The sequence below is a fragment of the Anoplophora glabripennis genome, unplaced genomic scaffold (genome assembly GCF_000390285.2).
Source record: "Anoplophora glabripennis isolate ALB-LARVAE unplaced genomic scaffold, Agla_2.0 scaffold41, whole genome shotgun sequence".
Lineage (NCBI taxonomy): Eukaryota > Metazoa > Arthropoda > Insecta > Coleoptera > Cerambycidae > Anoplophora > Anoplophora glabripennis.
In genome coordinates, this window is record NW_019416901.1 from 24385 (window position 1) to 46943 (window position 22559).

Here is a 22559-nt window from a genome sequence, read left to right on the forward strand (position 1 = left end):
CGTCAATTAGAAAGCTCTGTTTAAAGATTGGTCGAATTTTTGTTCTTATAAACAATTAGAATAACTTTGTGAATATTCAATCAAATCAAATTTTTTAAAGCAGGTTTTAAAAGTTATTGGAAAGACACTCCTTTATAAAAAAAACAGAACGATTGGTCAATTAGTTACGTAGTTATAACCAATCAAAGTTAACCGTCATTTACACTAAATGTACTAATACATCCGGGCTAATTTTTCGAAAAATATCTTTGGTATTCCGACTACTTACCAGGTCTAAGTTTGCAATACTTTTCTTCATTGGCAATCTACTTTAAAACGTGTTTAAAATTATTTATGTAAGCGAGAAATTCAAGCGAGGCGTCCGGGCCTACAGCGATGAAGTGGGTAAAGAGCGATAATCCCGCTCGACCCCGCTCCATCCGAGATCATTTTTCCTGCCAAGGATATTGGCGCGAAGAAAATCGTACAGGTGGTACAGCAGAGAGCGCGGCCGCTTCGGCCTGCTCGAAATTGAATCGGCGAGTTCAAAACCGCGACGCGCTTAAAAATTTTTAATATCTCAGCTTCTAGAGGTCCGATTTTGATTTTTTTTTTAAATCGATGTCTCGCGATTAAAAAAAACAATTAGCGTATTTTCAAATGCCCATCGTTAATATTATTGGTCTTTCAACAGTACGATAGTTATTTATCTTAATTATCAACTTTATTTTTTATTGTATCAAAGTGCATAAACTTATATACTGTTTATCAAAGATCAAAAACAAATTTATTTAAATATTCTAAAATTGTTTAAACAACAATTATTTTCAAAATATGTCGAAAATTGGTAATATAATGAGTTAATTTCTCATTTACTTATATTTTAAACAATAAATAATATTTTAATTATACTTTAATCACAAAAGAAATGATTATTAAATTAATAAATTAATTATAAAAATCAATAATATTTTATTCATACTTAAATGCATTAATAAATCAGGATTTAAAAAATGTACACAAATTTTTGTTTTAATTTTATGAATGTGTATTATATTTATTTATATGTATAAAAATACATATTAAGAATTTAATCGAACTTTTTTACATGGGATTTCGTTTTCTTCTTCGATATTATATTCATCAACTTCATCATCTTCAAACCTTCTGCTTCTACTTCTACTTAACTTTGATCGTCTATAACTACGTAACTAATTGACCAATCGATCTGTTTTGCTTTTTAAAAGAAGCGTTTTTCCAATAACTTTTAAAACTTGCTTTAAAAAATTTGATTTGATTGAATGTTCACAAAGTCATTCTAATTGTTTATAAGTACAAAAATTCGACCAATGTTTAAACAAGCGCCAGAGCTTTCCTAATTGACGGATGCGAATTTTTGAAAAAGCATTTGAAAGCTTGAGAGCCCTTCTATATGTGATTAAATTGTCAAGTATCTAAGGGCCTTGATTCTTGCTGTGCAAAATTTTGAAAATTTGTAATTTTTTTTCAAAATCTGGATTGCAAAATTATTATGCAAAATCTATAGAACCGATTTTGATGAAATTTGGTGTGATGATTCTACATAACATGAAGTTTTCTTGAGCCAAGTATGAAGGTCCTATGTCCAATCTAAAGACCCCAAAAAAATTCCCTAAGAAGGAATGTTTGTTAACCCCATTTTTGTGGATTTTTTCGATTTTTACAATAATAATTATGATTCATTCGACTTTTAACTAGTCATGTTTTGTAAAAAAAATGAATTACAAACATTTTTTTCCTCTTCCATTTTCGCCTAAAATCAACTCTTGAAAAGATACATAATTAAATAGGAAGAAAAATATGACATTTTTCGAATATTTTTAACATATTGTTCTAGTAATATTTGAAAGCCAAAAAGCCAAAAATTTCCGTGGATATACAATTCACCCAAATGTGGACTTTTTGAAACAGATACCGCCTGGATTATAAGTCTCTCTTTGGATACGAAACTGTATGACTAATCACAGTTTGATTGGTCCTAAAGAAGTTCACCGCACAAATTCCGTTGCGCTTTCCCTGCCGTGCGGACTCGCCCTAACCCTTCGAGTTAGTCTGTCAAATATGACGTTTTATCTAATGATCACCGGTACCCGTCCCCACCTTGACCCAGCTAAATTTTAGGTTGAACATGGACAAAACGAAAATTATAGTATTGGATCGCGGCGACTACACCACCTGCACCATAAACCTGCAAGGAGCCACCGTTACCTCCTGGAGGATAAACAACCAGGAGCAGCTCTTCGTGAGCCGCCAGTCTCAGTCGCACGAGTTCTCGCACATAACGGGGGGTATCCAGTTGAGTTTCCCACATTTCGGCTTTTGGAGCTTCGGCCCCAAAGAGGGATTCGCCAGGAAATTGAGCTGGGCGCTGGAAGAGGGCCCCGAGATGATGGAATCGGGAAACGTCTTCGCTTTGTTCAGTCTGGTCGACGATTTCTACACCCAGACCCTTTGGGGATACAAGTTTAGGATACTGTACAGAGTTACGTTGTATCAGAAAAAACTGGTGTTTAGGATATGCGTGGAAAACCTCTGTGGGAGCTCCGCGTTTGATTTTCATGTCATGCAACACGCTCTGTTCAGGTAATTACCAAGTCTTTAAAGTACAGCGAGAGTTAAGGGCGCAATGTCTTTCTCTAGAGTTCCTGACGTATCAAAATGTGAAATCATTGGTCTTAAATCATGTCCATACAAACACTTCACAGGCAACGACGTCCACGTGGAAGATAAGGAAGCGGTCACCTTTTCCGGTTATACGAATAAGATGTACATGAAGATTCCTGGAGAAGTCACCGTACACAACATGATGAAAGGAAAGACGTTGAAAATAGTCCAGAAGATGACTAGGGATATTAATTTATGGAATCCCGGTGTTAATCGATCTGTTTCGAATATGGATTTAGGTGATGTTCCATACAGAGATAGAACTGGGATAGTGAATTAGATCGATTTTCCACAAAATTTTGATATCAGTAAAATATATGTAGTTACCTCCAGACAATGATTATTTGATCAGCAAAACGTTTTTCTGAAAGCGAACGGTTTGAATAGTATTTGGAAAATGTATCTTTTTTGCAGTCTCCAGTAAATTTTGAACTCTATAGTTTAGTCAAGTTAACTGACATGTAACGCTTTCAATTAAAATAAGGGTTTTGCCAGTTAGGTTCCACACATATTTTATTAACTTTTGTCCAATAAGATTGCTTCAAAATAATCTCTTAGGTCTATTGACATAAATGTTCTATGATTATTGGTAACAAGAATTAAAATTATGGATGACAATGACACAGACATAAGATATTAATTAGTCGCATTCATCTATAGGTGAGGGGGAATATAAACATTTCATTGCCATTAAAATCGGTCTACTGGCTGAACCAATTCACTTAGAACCATTGACTGGTTGGGCGGCGAATCACAGTTTTGAAATTGTTGAACAGAAGACATACAAGAGATTGCTAAATGAGTTCTACGACCTTCTTTCAGGAATTTGTTGAACTGTACTTGTATTGAGGACAAATTAAAAGCCAAACTGAAATGGAAGAGTTTAATTTCAATGCGACTAAGTGGTTAATTTTTAACAACTCGAAGGAAAAGAAAAACATTTTCCATATAAACTAGTAGTCCCAAGCAGATGCTAGAAAAAAAGGAATACAGAGATCTGAGGATAAACCAAAATAACCATGGTTGTTTTGAATTACAGTGTCATATTCAGGTGGTTGAAGTCAGTATGACTAAAATTATAATCTTACATACAAAATACGTAATTAGAGTTATTATGGTGTCTCTACATGTACGAAGGGTTGTTTGTAATGAAATGATGATCTTGTTGGGACAACAGAAAATCAAAATTTGACACGTGCTTAACAACAGAAATATTTGAAGACTTTGGTGGCCATGGAAGATATTGATAGCAGCACGCTAAAAATAGACATGTATAAAAAGATCATCATCCTAAGGTAGGGTATGTCAAAGGAAGGTACCACAATTTGCGGACATAAGTTGAGTGGTTATGCACCATAACATCAGCAGCTTGAAGGCATGTCTTTCCCCCACAAAGTGTGGATCATGCCGTTTACTGTTCGTACCTTCATCCGACCTTTATGCGTACCTAAACAAAGAAGGTCAATGATAAATGGGCAATTCCTATTCTTTTTGTTACAGGCAACAAGATGGCTCAAAATTACAACAAAGAAATTCTGAAAATTTATGTAATATCTTGCCTTAGAGTGCTTCTATATTCAGTTTTTTAGCTACGGAATATCCAGTCACAAACAGTAAAAACTAAAACTGGAGATGCTTGAACAATCTCTTGCCATGACCACCAAGGTCTTCAGTTTTACATGCTCATGTGTTACAAGTTAGCAGAGACCCAAACTTATACATCTTTCTCTGTCTTTAGCCATGAAATATAGTTAATCTGGGATAAGACACTCTAAAAGATATATGGAGCAGCTTGGTGTATTAACACATTATTAATATAGGTAGTAATTCAATGTAAAATTTTGTCACTTAGTTCACTGTTTCATTAATAAAGTGTTCGTCATCATCTTATGTTTCAAAGACTTGATGTATCACAAGGTTTAGTAGCCACTCCTTTCAGTACCATCAGAATACAAAGGAAGTGGCTACGACGAAAATGTTTACATTCTTTATCTATTCAGTGAGAATCTGCGATGAAAAATGATATTAATGTGATTCAACAGTGTTAAATAATAAATATTTCCCTTCTGGAGATACTAAAAGAGAATACAGTAGTGCCAGTAGGTACAATTCCTACGGTTGGTAGCGCTAAGGTACAATTTATAGTGTATTATTAATACATGTCAATGTCAAATTTGTAAAATCCCTCGTAGGTATCGCGCCCGGGGTATTAATGTTCTGACGGGGGGGAGACTAACGAAAGTGACGACCAAATTATCAGTTCTACAGCCAACATGGACGGGAGAAGCAGCGTACACGAGCGAGACATCATAATCCTAAATCGGGACGAGTACACCTCCTGCACGATCAACCTCCACGGAGCGACTGTCACTTCCTGGAGGATAAAAAACCGGGAGATGATCTTCGTAAGTCGACACAGTCAATTCGCAGGTTTGTCACGCATTCTAGGCGGGATTCAATTCGTATTTCCTGTCTTAGGTCCGTGGATGTTCGGTCCGAAGGACGGATTCGCCAGGGTGTTGTCGTGGACGGTAGACGAGGGTCCCGTAAGGTCCAAATCCGGGGACATGCACGCCGTGATTAGCTTGAGCGACTGTCCCTACACGCGTAGCCTGTTTAACTACAAATTTAAATTATATTACAAAATAACCCTTCGCGAAAAGAGCATCTCCTTCACTATTCGGGTGGAGAACCCGAGTACATACTCTTACTTGGAATTCGCTCTTATGCAGCAAGCCTTGATGAGGGTCCCGAACATATCCAAATGTGAGGTTGTGGGCCTTAAGGACTGCTTGTACAAGGACGCCAAAAGGAATAAGACTTCAGCGGAGAACAGCAACAGCTTAACGATTTCAGAGGAAACTGATAGGACGTATTTCAATGCACCCAAGGAGATTATTTTCAAAAACATGGTTAACGGGGGTTCATTGAAGGTCACGGTACTACACAGCAGGAATATCAACTTGTGGAACCCCTGGTCTACAGCAGCGAACCAAGAAAGAGGTAGTTATCCATAGGTAGTGATGTTTTATGGAGAGGTGACTTCGTGGATATCTGAAGTTTTTTTAGGGGGTCGTTATCTTCACAAAGTCTGTGTCAGAAAACTAAATTTTCGCCAAATTTGTTTCATTAAAATAGCAGCAGTTTCTCATTGCACCAGATGGGGCTTCAGATGGCATGAAGGTTGCTCTTCCCAACTGGTGACAAGCCTAAACAGTTTACAATTAAACCAATGGATTTGCTGGTGAGATAACAATCCATCGAGGTTTCTTTTTGATTTTTCAGATGAGTTGATGGAAGAGGAATCACCTGTTGCCTAAAATTACACTAATTTACTTCTACTACTAATTTTTTATTTACCCTTTAATAATACTTCTGCTCTTTATTTTACTTCTGCCAAGTGACGGGTGATGAGTGATAGTTCCAACCTTAACATTTAACGCTGTTTCTTCTGTTCCTTGTTCCATCGAATTAGGACACTCAACAGTAAAAACCAGCCCTGTTTTCACTAATCCATCTGGATGCAATGTGTAACTCTTGGTAGTTTGAAGACGTCATTAATGATTTTCTATTTTCCAAATAAATGAAGGATAGGTAGAAGACAAAATATTATTCAAATAAAACCGATAACTTTTTGGGCCGCTCTTAGGGAATTCTTATTTATTATTTTACTAATAGGATCAAATCAGTTCGACCAAAATAATTTGCTGGTACAAATTTGACGGAAACTGATTGTCTGACACGGACTTTAGTGAACAAAAAAGTAGGAAGAAGGTTGTCTGTGCTCTAACTGATAAATATTTTTTGTGTAAGAGCTTTGCAGTCAATATATCGATTGTTTCATACTTTCTTGCTAACAATGATGGTTACAAGATCACTCACGATAACTGTGACTTCCGTGAGCACTTTTCAAACGATTACTGTTATTTAATGAATTTTCCTAGATAGGATAGAAACTAACCGATAGCCTCTAACATACGATCTTTCTTAATTTGTGCAGACAATGACGAATACCAATACTTTATCGGTATCGGAGCAGGTATAATGTCGAAGACAGTTCGGATGGAACCATTGTCTTGTTGGTCGGACTTCCAGATGTTCGAATTCATCGAGCCCGTCAAAAGTGCGGAAAAATCCATGATGATGAATGATGTCTATGAGTATTTTAATGGGTTTTGTTAAATTTTTGTTCAATATACAAATGATTGGATATTCTTTGTTTTATTTGAACTGACTGCATCCAAAACATTAATCAAAGGTGGTAGAGGTGTGGATATGATCAACCAAAAACATCTCAACTTGAATTTTTTAAAGTGGAATCATCTTTCAAGGCATGAGGAAGGGGAGGTTCTGTACTATCGACACGAATAATACAAGTTTTTTAATCGCTAGCGCTACTGGCAAAAAACTTCATTGAATACAATAGTGAAACTTTGTAACCTAAAATAAAATACAATGGTTATTGTTAAGTTAACATAAACAAATAAAATATTTGACGAATGATATAAATAATATAAATATAAGACTAAATCTCTTTGGACAATAAAAAAAGTTAATGTTGGCATCTACAACCAGTTTACCCTAACAGTGTAAGAACATCCTTTGAATATTTTATTTGCTGACAACAGCTGATTTCCGTCTAATGGCCCGTTTCGAGAGTGACATTAATTAGGCATTCCACGGTTAGGTATGACCGAGCAAATTGCTAGGATCGCATCGCACGCGAGCACGCGTTTGTTTTGTTTGGAGTTACATGAAAGCCACCGCCTTTGTAGTATTTAGCTTTTACGATGCAGATTCGATTCGGTAATTAAAATCCCTTGAAAATTCATCGGTGCACATCGAAACCGACTTCCTCGTTTCTACTCTCGTGGACATAAACAGATAGCGTGGTATGCACAAACGGCACAAATACATATGGAGGCGTACTGCAAAGTTGATCTTAATCAAGTAAAATATATTTGATGACTGCACTGGAGGATTCAGTATCCGGAACTCGTTACATTTATATTGGCAATTCTGCCATGTCGTATTTTGTTATTTTGGTAGCAGTGCCAGCGACAGCCAATGGTAGCAGCTGGTAGTATACTTGTTAATATATAATAAGCTGGATTTAACATCAACAACACAAATATATCTGACGGAATTGCAGTTTAATTTTCTAGTCAAAAATTTAATTAATTTAATAATTAATTAATACAAATTGTATGCAATGTGTGAAAGCAAACAATACTATCATCTCTATTTACGTGCGGGCAGTACAGAAAATCTAATTTAAAAATGCTGGCAATCTATTAGGCACACCGCACGCAAATGCATATAAAAAAGGCGTAAAACTTGAAAATAAACCTCAATAAAACTCGTAACAGTTTTGCCAACTACATAATAAACCCTAGTATTTTTAGTAAAACATTTTTATTGACACTGCTCTCCTTCCTCACTTGCCAGTTCGGATTGCGCTAACCATTTAAAGTTAACAAAATCATTTTCTATATCCACGGGTGCCTAATTAATTAATGAACATTAAATCTTCAAGTTAATTATGAGGTTTCATTACATCATTATCACTGCATTTTTGTATCAACAGCAAGACTGTATGATTTGGACCTACAAATAAGGTCTAAACACAAAACCAAAGTCGACGTTTGATCGCACCTCTTGATGGCTCCGCCAATTCTCGAGGTGGATGTTCGCTGTTGTTTCCTGCTTTTGGACTTTCTGGATTTTGGCGATGCCTAGTGTTGTTTTGACCTGTGGTAGAACGTTGGAGTTCTGGATTTATGTTCATCGCACCGTCCGTTGGTCGTGGCTCGATTTTTGTGGATTCTGTGCCATTTTACTAAACAATTTGAAACATCGGTGATTTTTTGGACGATCTGCAACGATTTTCGGCGGTTGCTCATTCAACAGCATGGTCGATTATAAGGATAAGAAATAATATTGCAAAATATGCATTTGGTGCAACGATTTGAATATAACTACTCGTATGTAATTTATAAGATACAAACAAATTTTCAATGAATGACGTTGAAAACCAGATATCAAGTGATTTTTGAAATGTTTGGACATGTTTATTTAAAAACCGGAGGATATAATTATCTCACAACAGCAGCAGTAACATTCGTGATTTTTAAACATCAATATTTGATTTTGGAAAAAAGCCAGGGGTTTAAAAAATAATGAGAACCGACATCGTTATACGTAGTAGCAATTTGTAGTAAAATAGTTTGATAAAAATATTTCCCCAACACCGGCGTTAAAATTTTTTTAGGTAGCGTTTGTTTTTGCGAACAAATATTTGTAATATGAATATAAAATTATAAACTATTACAGCTATCTGCTATAAGAAGAATTAACACTCATTTGGTATTCGCATTCCAGGAATATAATTAAATTAATTTAATACCTATAACCAAGTATCTAAGAAAATGTCAGGGATATCATCTTTTATATGAAAATTATTAAATATGAATTTTAATTTATGGATAAGTGGGACTCCAGTGTCGCATCTATATTGAAAATTAATATTTTTCCCTTGTTTCTAGGAATTATTATATTTTGTAGAAATTGTACAAGACTTAGTTAAAATAATAGTTATAGGTCACTCCCCACAATTAGGTCAAAATTAGTAACTTGATCACACTTATTTATAGCGAAGGGAAAGGCTGACCCCTCTCACGAAGTGTTTTATTTCAGGGGCGTACCTATCTCCGATAAGCATCTGTTGGCACTAAATAAAAATTATCTGTGACAGTCCAACACTAGTCCCCATTACATTGCCTATTACTAAACCTAATTGTTTATAACTTGTTAAATTGATATTTAGAAATAAGTTTTTTTTCTCTTTAATAATCGCTTACATGGTGCCTGTTCTAATCTGCCAATTGTGGAAAATATAATTTTTAGACGAAAAAAAGATCTTATCAGTTTCGAAAGTGTAAGGGTATAAAATATAATAAAATCTGGATAGTAACGTCCCCTTCCATGTGTCAGTGGTGTCCAGAGGCCTCTTTTCATTTTTTAGAAACATCTATTGCTAAACTTGCAGTAAAAAAGAGAATCATATCGCTACTTGAAAAATGTATAGGTATATCAGTTTATGCTGCATAATTTAACTAAAAATTAACAAGTTCAATTTTACCTGACGTAAAGGTCGACCTTGAGACAAAAACAAATTCCAAAATTTTATGTCTACGTATGTGAAATTTCTTTCAATTATTCTGTGGTCACTGCATCTATTGACCTTAAGTTCATTCAATTTTTATAACAATTTTATCTCTATTTTGCTCTAATTTTTATTCAATTAACGTCTAAAGTTTTCGGTAAATACTATACAGCAACTTTGATAGATGGTAGCTAGGTTAATTTCAAACATTTTTCCTTATACAGGGTGTTTCTTAACAACGTGTTAATATTTAAGGAGGATATTCTTGGGTCCATTTTAAGAAAAAACTTCATATGAACATATGTCCTAAAAGTCTTAACTTTTGAACTACAGGGTGCTAAAGTTTTATGAAAAAACATTTTTTTATGATAACTTTGGTATTACCTACCTTATATATTTTTTCAAATTTGGTACACGCCTTCTATTCATCGAGATGCATTTTTTGATGTACAAACAATTTTATTATTTTTGCCAGTGGCGTCTGTACAGGTTTTGTATTGAATATTTTTGAAGAAAAATAGAAATAGAAGACCTTGCACTATCTCAGTGTCGATGTCGTGTCGAGAACTTTTCGAATCCTCTCGTATAATTCACCGCGTTGACCTTTGCCCCCAAACTGATGTTATTAGTACGTATTATACATGGATAGATTGTTCGATAAAGAACAGAAAGTAAGTAAAACATTAGTTGACGGGAAACTGAAATTGATCTGAAATTTCAGGACCATTCTAATGGAATATTTACAGTTACTATTAATGCAAAAATATAAGTAGTGAATTGAAAAAGCGAGCGAATGAAAGTGACTGATTATTTCACCAACTGAAGTCTCGAAATACTAAACTTGCTGTAACTTTTCCAAACCCCCTCGTATTAACAAAACCAATAAACACCCAAGGAGATACTCCTTCGTACGTCCACCGTCCACCTGGCTTTGCCGCTATGCGCGGAAAGCCTGTCCCACGGATCCTACCATCGCATCGCCCCAATCGGGCTACTGACGAAAGTTTTCCGCCAAACGGTTAAAGTTAGCAGTGATTCCGGAAAGCGCGTCGGGACGTTCGAGTGACGCGACGCCTCAGAGAAGGTGCACCGTGTTGGCCCTAACTGACACTTGACTGGTCGGTGAGATGCGCTAATTAGAGTGACGGGTTTGTGTGTTTTCTGTGATAATTAGCCACAGCTTCGAGAATGGTTAGCTATTACAATCAAGGTAAATTTTATTTTCGTCTCCTGTGTCCGTAGGATTTTATCTTCAACTGGTTTGCACTCAAAAATGATTTTTAGAAGCATACATTATTTTGATTTTAACACAGGGTGTTACAAAAATATTTGGTATATTAAATTCGACAAAGTTAGGCTGTATTTCTTACTTTTCTACGATTTTCTTCTATCAAAACGTTGGGCAAGTGTTTTTTTTTATGAACAGCGCCCAAATACTCATATTTGTATAAACTATGTACACAAAAATTACATACATCGCCAAAAAGTTGAAAAATCCCGGAGAATATATTTAGCTATCAATGAATAAAGTAATTTTTTCAGTAATTGACCTGTGTGATAAATCATGTAAGTATACAGGGTGGAAATAAATAAGTGCGAAAAAATTCAGGGGGTGATTCCCTGTCGAAAAATAAGGTGGGTCTTTCATATAAAAACATCCCCTGTGAAGATACAACCTCTTAAAGAGGGTGCCAAAAAAGTAGTTTCAATTTTTTTCCTGAAACGCCAAACAAGTGACAGAAAAGAAATTAATTAGACATTTCCTGCTATCGAGAAGGCACTCACTAAGCAATTTATTCACTTTCCCCTACCTCCCTAAGGATAAGGTTGTAAGACTTGTTACATACGTAACTTTTTTTCTTACTACTACCTTACATTTATTTCAGATAGCCTGATTCATTCTAAACAGAAAAAGTCTCTTGTATTTTTTTTTGTAAAATTTACGGTTTCTGAGAAAAACAATTATTTAAAATCAACTACACGGCATGATTGGCATAGGATAAAAATTTTATCGAACTGTAATTTATCTAGTAGGCGGTTGACATTTTGTAATGGCAACTTAATTGTTACAATTAATGCAATAATTTTATTAAATATGTGGAGAAACAAATTATTATAAATTATTAACAACTAATAGAAATATTATTAAATGTTGAATGTTTGTTAAAAAAAATTAAAAAAAAAAAACATTTTTATTTTGGAAACCGAGATTTGTACCAAGGGATTTTTGAAAATTCCCCGTTCGTTTATTTTATTTAAAGATACACAGCGTGTCCTATATATACAGTGTATCCTATAATCCATATATTTTGTTGAAATCAAAAACTACCAAATATTTTCAAGAATTTTTAACACCCTGTATCTCAAAATTCGAGGCTTTACGAATTTATTTGTATTGGGAGAAGCCCAGTAAAATATCAATTACACAGTGTACGCAAATTTGTTTTTGACTTAAATTAAGCGCAAACATTAATAAAAAATTCAGCTCAGTAGGTTTCTATTCCAACGGTTTATTATCTTTGTGTTACTAGAAATGCTCATTGACGGCTTTCATATACATTAGTACCGGTAATATAAATATATTTTCCCGGATATACCTAATACAAATCTAATGAATTCGTACGCTGACACAAACTGTTTAAATATTATTGGATGAATACAAAATACAGCCAGTCTACACAACTGGGGGGGTCTTTTTTCTATAGTAGCAACAGTTTCCTTCAGCTTAAAATACATTTAAAATAAACAGAGCTTTTAAATTGTAAAATTTTAGAAAAAATGTTCTGAGATTTGCTATACCTACATATCGAATATTTCAGATAGTTTTTTAAAATATTTATTGTATAATTCCTTGGTACAGTTTACAGTTAATTCTAGTAAGTAGACCACATGTATCAGTGCGATCTAAATTCGATTTTAATTTTAGTCTGTTTACATCCATACATTATTATGAATCAGAAGCGAAGAAAACCTCTAGAAATTATTTATTTTATGCGAATTCCGTCCTAAAAAATATTTGTATGTTTATAATTGCAAAATAAACATTGTACTTCCTATGAAATTAAAATAAAACCGAAGGTCATTTTAATATAAAAAAGCTAAATCCACATTTTTTGGCAGACCTACTTTTTTAAAATATGAATCAGCCAAAAAAATATTTCTTGAAACGTGCTTTTTATTTTTAACCCTGACAATGCTACTATTAATTTATACAAGTATTTATAATGTTCATGCAATTTATATACTTATTTATAACACAAAGCGGAGCCAAGCTGTCTATTACACAAATTTCTCTTGAATTAGACTAGCATAGCTAAAAGGTGTCCCAGAAGAAACGCAGGATTTCATATGAGGAATAAGATTGTATTAATTAAAAAGTTGGCAAAGTTTTTACATGTTTTTAAGGGTAGACATTCAATTTCCATGTTTGTTCAAATTTAACAACTAATCTTTTCACAATTGGTTCATTCGGAGCGTTCCTATTACCGAAAATACCACATAATTTGCGCACACTCTCAGCTACACACTCTCCGTACTTGTAATGAATTTTTACAATCTTCATTCACTCCACCGTCGTTGGATTGTTTTGAAATAAATATAATATAGCTGTACCCACTCCAAATTTGAGAACGATACACAGTATTTTGTTATTTTCTTCTGACAAAAATTGAAAATATATTAGTAGTATACTAAGTAATTATCCGGGTTATATCAATGGCTTGATATTTAAAGTTTGATTAAATTGTCTTAAATTAAAGATCAGTTTATTACAACAGAAAAGTTTAAAAATATATAATAGAAAAATTCAATATATTTTAGTTATTTTGAATAACTTGAATTAATATTTTAAGCATTGATGAGCCCATTAGACATGTTTGTTTTATTTATCACATTACGATAGTTAATAAATTGGACAAATTGCTAGCGTGTGTCGTAGAGTACGTATCACCTCTTTTAACTTTCTTAATTACTATAAACACAGTGCCAGCATATTATGAAATATAATAATTCCTATATCCTTCTAATTTTTATAATTTTAAACAGTTATCTAATGCAATTCCGCTATATTTGTAACCATATCACAAGTAAAGTGCTCTACAATGCATTTGGTTCAACGAATTCAGAAAAACTGTATTTGGTTTCTCAGTTTTTTTTGGACCTGCCATGTGGAACCCTGAGTATACCCTCGGGACTTATTTCCCTCTAAACAAGCAAAGAGGGCTTCAAGGTATCGAAAGACAATGAATATGCTTGAATTCTGGTCGTGGACACGCACTGGTCATAAACTTCTGCTTTGATTATAGAACTGCACGAGTCGACGTTCGATCACCCGTCGTGGTGGTTCCGCCAATTCTCGAATATTGCTCCTCAGTATAGATTGCGGCACCTGGACTCTCTGAATTTGGGTGATTTATGTCTGTTGGCTTGCTCCATTATGAAATCTGGTGTTATTTTCATTAAGTGTTATTTATACAAGACAACTCGGTCTTGTGTCCCCCCTCCCCCTCGAATTTTGTGGCATTCCTGACAAAGAATAATTATTTTGTCTAATTAGACGTCAAATTTAAAATATGCCGTGTAGAAATTCGTAAGTTGTTAGTAGAAGTTCTAGCAAATTCTAATTGCCTCCGGAATAACTGCTAATGTAAGTAAAGTACGCCCATCCCAGAATTAGCTGTAAAATGCGTGTTATCCCGCAATAAACAACTGAAATGCAACTATCGGAATTTTAAAACCCACTAGATGCACATCATGTTTGCTGGCACGTTTTTCTATAGGTGTCTATTTTTAACAGTGATAAAACTTTATTTAACGCCAACAGTCAAGTTCACACAACGACAATGTTAAATTAATTAATATATTGTTAGTTACTGCAGTTAATTCATGTGGACTTAATTGGTAAAAGTTGCGAATGTATTAATTTATTTGGCGCTGCTTTGATAGAAGTCGCTCTATGATAGATGTCTGAGGATTCTATCGCACGATAAATTGCTATTTAACCCATTTTTAAATAGGTTTGTATATTTAAGAGCATGGACGACCCCGATAAATTTATTTGTACTAGTATTATGTCAATTAAAAGCTTGTTCGAACCACTTAATATATTAAAATAAAATTAACGAACTTGCGCGAGTTTTCTATGAGAAAATTGCAGAATATTTTGCCCAAAATATCTCGATAAATTCAAATTCTAATGTCATTTTAGGTCCAATTTCCTGTAAATACACAAAACTGATTATCTAATATTATACTAGAAGTTCATGCTAAGACAATATCCTAAATAAAGACGACCGAAGCAAGACTTACTGAAAAATAACAACAGTTTAAAAAGAATCTGTCTAAAAAGTCATAGTTTATATTCCAATAACCTTTCAATAAAACTTTATATAAACTTCTTTGTTGGTAGATTAAAAATTCTAAACAGATTTTACCTCAAACTAGGTCAAGAGAAATGAACAATATATAAATTCTTTACTTCAGTTTTGTGTAATTCGAGGTGCTATAAAACGTAGCCGGCTAAAAAGTGAAAATACAGTGTTTTTTTACAATTCGTGTAGCTTAAAAAATTCATTTTTTTATAATTCTGCTATCTTGGTACAACTTAAGAAAAGTAAGAATTAGTTACATGTAGTTTAAAAGGGTGTAACAGTAAGGTTGGGACAAAAAGTAATTTTTTTCAAAAAAGATTTCTCACACACTCGAAAGTCTTTAGGTCTTTAGTGAAACAGCTTTTGATCAACTAATTTAGAACCATCGAAGATACAGATTTAGGTTAACCTTGTAGAAAAATGAAATACTTGTACTTTAGCTAAACCAAATAGTAACTCTTCCTTATTTTAATCTTCAGAAACAAAACATCCCCCGCAATAAACTCGGTTGATTCATAATTGTTTCTTTTTGTAGGCGTCCCCACGACGGTGGACCTGGAGAACAACTCCAACCAGAAAAAATACACGATAAACCGGAGCTCCGGCAAAGGCCTAGTGATATCGAAACCCCTCTGCGTCCTAATGGCAATAGGAGCCCTCCTCTTGGCTGTTCTGGTGGGTCTCATAGTTTTCTTTTTAGTTCCTAGATACTGCAATGGGGAAGAAACACCCGAAGCCTTAGTCAAAAATCAGGGAATAAGTGAAGCAACGTCTACTGCTCTTTCAATTGAAGATGATAGTGTCGACGAGAGGTTGCCTAGGAGTATAGAACCCACACATTACAGGTAGGACATCTTTTATAAAAATCTCGTTACTTCATCAGCTTGCGTTGTTTTGACATGATCTTAATTAAATTCATACAAAGTTAGAGACGAAACATTTAATTAACAGACGGAACAGCTTTGAGATTGCGCTACTTTATTTAAGACCACCCTATGTACCAAGAGATTCCTTAAACTCATTCTGTTATGCCAGTTTGTGTAATAACAAGTGCTACGAGGCGGTCCTTTTTAAATTTAGACGCCGTATTCTCATGAATGACGCCATTGTTTACAATATGTAACGTAAAACCTGTGTCCTTAATATAGATAGATCCTACAACTTTATTTATTACTACCAAACGCGCCGGAATCGCTATTTTTTGCATAACCGTTCTCATGAATTGAACTGCCGATATCAGATTTCAATACACATACTGTCAGACGACGGCGAAACATTGAAATTACTAGGTCAAGGACGAAAAGTAGCTACTATATTTATTTTTATTTGCAATCAAGTCAAGAGACATTTTTTTACATAATTTCATAAAATTCTACTTACCGCCCCAACAAATTCAGTAAAGGTGGCAAAGTCAGCCGTGCAAAAACATTTTTAAACAGTTTCCTGTTAGTTAAACTTGGATTCATCCTTGACACAGCCATGGAAGCAAAACAGACGTTTCGATTCATATCCCAGTATTTTTGTTTAATTTTTAAACATAGGAACGGCGTAAACATTGCAAACGGTTTAAAAATATAAACAGAACACGTTAAACACACCTATAAATATAAATATGTTTGTGTTCTGTTTCGCATCAGATACGTTTAGGTGTACGTTTATTTAGAATATAAATCTCAGGTTCACCCTTGATCCAACACGTTTATTGTTACTTTCGTTGGTGAAAGATCGACAAAAAACAAAAATCTTGAACTTAGCTGACAGAAGTTGCGGAGTGACGGTTTCTTTTGAAATGCATCAGTTACAAATTGAAAATGATGATCGATTTATTCTAATCAACCTCGAGAATATGCACACAAAGTTTTAGGAATATAATATTATAGGGAAATTTGTTATAAATAAAGCTTGCGAAACAGGTGGTTTATTATAGACATATAGATATAATTTTAATTTATTAACTACTATAAAAGTCAATATTGTTCTATAAATTGAAATATATCAGTTCTATGATTCTATAAGAAGCCATTTTTTGGCACTTATGGCCAAAGTACATAAGGTCGATAATCGATCTAGTAAAAATATTGAGAAATTCTTCATGACAATGTTCACTATGGAGTTGCCTATTATTTGGCGTATGTGGCGTCACTACAAAAAAGTTTTATTCATACCACGCTAGCCGGGATTGGTTATTTTATTGTAAATCCAATGTCAATTATAGATAGAAGGGTTAAGCCGTTATTAGCTATAATTTAGAAGTGTATGTCGTCAAAGTCAATTTTATTAGATGCTTATATAAGCAAGCCGAAGATCCTGGACAGGCTCAAATTACTCACAGGCGGCTATGCCGAGCTATATTTAACCCATAAGAACTGTATTTAAAACCAATTGACTTAATTTTCTCAATTAGTAGTCGGAAACAAATAGTGGAAATTGGGATTCGTTCTACATTGAAGGTTCAGCATAATAAAATATCGTTTTGATGAGAAATAGAAGCTATAAGATTGATTCGGAATACCACAACTCTGAGAAAGTCAAAAGAAAAACAAGAAAATGGAAAATAAATTTTATATAGAAAAAGAAATAACAAAATATGAGTTACTTACAGCGAAAAGTGACGTAATGTTTTTGGGGTCATGCAAAATAATTTTGGACCTCTAATCTTAGTTTTGCATATCCAACTATACATGACAATTTAGTTAGATATAATTAATGAACTGCCATTTCGAGTAGATTAATTGCAAAAGTTAAAGTGCATCTTCAATTTTTCAATTAATGAGAAAAAAATTATTTAGTAACGAATGAAGTCCGTTTTTATAGAGAAATACAGAAAGTTTATTAGAGTCGAGTAAGGGATATTAAGAGGTCAAAATACAATGTAAGTCATCTAAGTAGCTCTAGATTTTTTTCTCAAGAGTTTTTTCGAAAATGTCAATTGATTTCAGAAAATTTAATTTGTATTTCACAGTTATTAAATAAAAACAATTACCAAAAGAATTTTGAGTAGGAACAATAGTGATATAATAAAAGTTTGGTGTTTTTTTGGTATAATTTTTTATAACCTAATTTGACTCCTGAGGTTCTGAAATACAGTTTAGACATTTTGAATTAAAACTGACTATTCCGAAATACAAGTGGCGCTCTCTGTAATACACCTGGAAAAGCTGAATTAATTTTGGAACGAGTTGTAAATGTTTCCAAAGCGGTATTCAAAATTCCTGCTTAATTTTTTTCAGGCCATTTCCATACCAATCCAAACGATGTTATTTATACATTAACGAAAGAGTTACGTAGGTACTATGCATTGAAAAGTCGAACATAATTGGATATCTGTAAATTTAGATAGCGATAAATGCAACACATGTTACTTCGGGTATCTGTTCGTCTATAAATCGTTCAAAACAACAGTTTAAATTTCGATTCCCTACGTTGCGAACGATAATTTCATAAAGTTTATATAATTAGAGTACCTTTAAAATTTTAAGTATGTATATAGATTACGCAAGGCAGACGTATGAACCTTGGGTATTATTACAGATCAGGTTTACTCGTTAAGCAATGGAAATATTCTGTTAAAAAAGTACACGGAATTTGTCATTTAAAAGTTCCGCGCAAAGTAGATTTCTTTTTTGATGGGTAGTTGGCACCACTGTACTCTAGTTTGTTTACAGCTGTCAATTTTGTTTAGCCCACGTAAAGTGTGTTCTGCGATTTTTAGTATGGATGTTATTGAACAAAGATTTGCCTAAAATTTGGTGCTACCAACGTAATATCTTGTGCTTAGGAAAGAAGTACGGTAATTCAGTTATACCGAAAACTCAAAAATACGAATGGTACAAAGCATGGTCGAGAAGTGGTTGAGGATTTGCCACGTTCTGGTAGTCCTTCAACGACTTCAACTGAAGAGAACATCGATAAATTAAAGGAAATGGAGCTTGCAAACCGTCATTATAGTTTGATAGAGCTGGCATATCAACTTAACAAATCTCACGAATCAGTTACACCATTTTAGTTGATGTTTTGGATATAAACGGGTCGCAGCATCGCCAACATGTTGCTGAAGCCAACGAGCTTGGAAATTGCGCTTTTCTAATGAGCTGAAACAAAAAAAAAACATGCCAAAAGTCGAAAGTCAAAAATCAAAAAGTCAAAAAAGTCGTGAGGCGTTTGAGAGAGAGAAAAAGTATCCGCCATAAAAGACCAGATTTATAGAAGGATAATTCACCATTACACAAAGCGATAATTGTGAATAAATTTTTAACCAAAAACTCAATGAAAGTCATCATCCGGATATGCCCCTGAAGACTTTTTCCTCTTTCCTAAACTCAAGTCCACACCGGAATATGCGTTTAAAAAGTGTTTTGACGACTGGGACATTTTGAAGGAAGAAAATACATTTTGATGGTTAATTGAATATATTGTTTTTTATTTACAAATTCCGGATACTTTTTGACAGATTATTTATTTACGCAGAGATAAGTAATAAGAATTAAAGTTCAAGTAATAGTAGAATCAATATTTTTCCCGGAAATGTTAACTGGTTCTCATCTAACTTGCCATCTTCAGGTGGAAACATTATCCAAAGTCTTTACAAGACACATTAAACATTTATACAGGGTAACTTTCAGAGGATTTTTTTTTTGTTGTAAGTAGAGTGCGTTAATGATCAAAACCGCTGAAACTTGGAAACGATACTTTTAAAATTAATAATCAAAACTGTTAAACTTATTGGGGACCTCTGGAACCGCTTCTGTACACAAAAAGAGGTGTAGCCGCAGATAGAGCGCTATTTAAGGTTATCATAATTTCTATTTTAGTTTTATTACGGGGGCTTGTATCTTTTATTGTGTAAGTTTCATGCAAAATGATTGCAAAGAAATGTTCAAAGACATACATGGATGTGAGTTAACTGCACATCTATCGATGGAGTCAGCGGTTGTCAAAATGTTTTTTCGTATTGTTGTGGTAAGTCTGTGGGTATTTAAAACACATATTTGATTTGCAACATTTGCAGAAGTATATTTTTACATATATTTTGCTAACGATTGTGCATTTCTTCGTCTTCTATTTTGTTCAATGACATCTGATATTTTAACTTCACTTAAACCTATACAAATTAGTTATCCCAAATACCGTTTCATTTTATTGTTTAATTGCCACTATAGTTTTATGACGTTGTCCTAAAAATCCCCTCAAACAGCTTCTTAACGATACTCTTACCATCTATTCTCCGAAGACTATCACAGAACCATAGTCGTAAAGCTGTATTGTAAGTTTAATTGAGCAGAAAACGGACGCTCTACCCAACTGGAACGCGTTCTATCTATGTTAATGCGAAATTAGAACGTGGATGTGTCCTTAATACACATGTTCCTTTGTTAGTTAACTGCCAATTTAGTTCCATTGACAAGCCGCGCGAGGCAAATGTAACTCACGTGCGAATCAATTGAACAACGCGTGCTGCGATTGAAAGAGAAGTAGTTGTGTGTCAAGCATCACTGAGAAAAAAATTGACTTGCAAGTTATTTATTTAATTTAATATACAATTTTGATATAGAATAAAAAATCCTATGAATTATTTCAATTGATCGACTATTATAGAATCTCAAAGTTCTTCTTACTTAAAATAACACACATTCGCTATTTTCAAATATCAACGATCTGATTTGAAACTAGGCCGAATTTATCACAAACTGCGATCTTAATAGCACGTAATTTAATCCAAATAACTATTTCTGATCCCTGCAACCGGTCTAGATTCGTCCATGTCAATAAATCTACTATCGAACACAGATTCCGCATAGCTGGGTACATCTTACATCGTAAAATCTAGTTGGCTTGTGCGGATAACGCTTTAAAATATCAGCGATCCTGTGTGACTAATCAGATCGAAATATCAACTTCCCTCGTTTGAAAACATGCCAGTTTCGTTTCTAAATAGTCGCAAGAGGTGTTGCCGATTTGTAACTTTTTGCGTTTCGATAAACTGTTTATTGTAAATTTTAAACTTTTGTATACTGTCGCCGTCAACTGCAATCATCAAACTATTTTGATCAAATAGATTTGACGAAAATCATCTCATTCTCTTATTATTGTCATTGCATGTCCACGAACGACGCCTATTCATCTGTCGAGAATTGGGCCAGGTGCGGTCTTGAAAGGTCAAGACCGCCGTGCAAGCTTCGACACCTCCCACGAAAATGTCACGAATCCCTTTCGTGTCTAATAGAAGACTAATAGACGATTGGATGACTCAAAATTAGATTGGTTCAGATAAATAAGGCAGAACTGGCAATGGATTGCGCCCACATTTTTTCTTGATAAACAACCTGGGTCAGATATCGAAAATAGATAAGGAACATTGGATGATCGAGATCTCCTTTCATGCATTGTGTCACTAGCTGTTTCCTATTTATAGAAGCGTTTGTTCGCACTTTGTAGATATACATATTAACATGGATACCTTACAAAATGTATACCTAATTATGTATTGTTTACAAGCATAATCACCGGCATTATTCACCAGGCTGATGATATCAGCCAGCTATGACAATCACGGGTGGGAGATCTGTGAAATTAACACATAATTTATAGACCTTTCCTATGCCTCAGAAACCTTTAATGTTAGGTAATTATGCGAATATACCAAACCTTTGTTTGAATGGAAACCACTAAATACGTTCCACATATTAACTTCCTCAAGGACCACTTCTAGACCCCTTGCTATTAAATTTTTACCTTTCTCCTCGCTATTGCTAACAATTATTAAAGAGCTAAAATTGATTAAATTACTAAAGGTTGATGTAAGGTGGATTTATAGATCTCTAATGGTCTAGGAGGTAATATATTGCTATTAGAATGTGTCTTTACTGTAAGTTGAGAGAAATTCGTCCATTGGTATATACCACAAACCGTAGATCCAGACAACATCTCACGTGACTACACTGTTTGAAAATGCACCAATCTTCGGAAGGATTATATTGAAGGCTGATCACAAAGGGCAAAGTTTGAGGTTCGCGCCATTATTCTATGGCTAGAAATTGGCCTCAATGATTTGGGATCGAGGGGGATTATCCCTCTTTATCCTGCCTCATCTCGTGTAGGCCTGGACAGCCTTCGTAGGTGGGCCCCATCCGTCGTCTACCCCGACCGCAAATGCGGCCGGTGTAGGCGCTTTGTGGGACCTCCTTTTGTCCTGGCTGGGCCCCGCCGGCTAGGGCCCTTTCTTCTGGCGCTCTTCTTGCTTCGCCGGCTCGTCTGTGTAAACCCCGGGGGTAGTGTCATGTTTATGTGTGGTATGGTTGGGTAGGGTAGTGCGGCTATGCAGCCTGGGATGCGCTTTGCTAAGG

At 34.5% G+C, this 22559-nt stretch overlaps 1 protein-coding gene across 2 annotated transcripts in view; it reads left to right on the plus strand.

The window, feature by feature from the left end:
- Positions 1 to 22559, plus strand: part of LOC108917237 (aminopeptidase N) — a 55406-nt gene that overhangs the window by 14525 nt on the left and 18322 nt on the right. The window contains exons 1-2 of one of the 2 annotated variants that reach the window (XM_018723735.2): positions 10865 to 11057; positions 15752 to 16061. In XM_018723735.2, coding sequence (XP_018579251.1) covers positions 11036 to 11057; positions 15752 to 16061 — 332 coding nt within the window. In that variant the 5' untranslated portion in view covers positions 10865 to 11035. Of the gene's footprint in view, positions 1 to 10864; positions 11058 to 15751; positions 16062 to 22559 lie in introns of those variants that run through there. The other variant, XM_018723734.2, reaches the window with a different exon arrangement.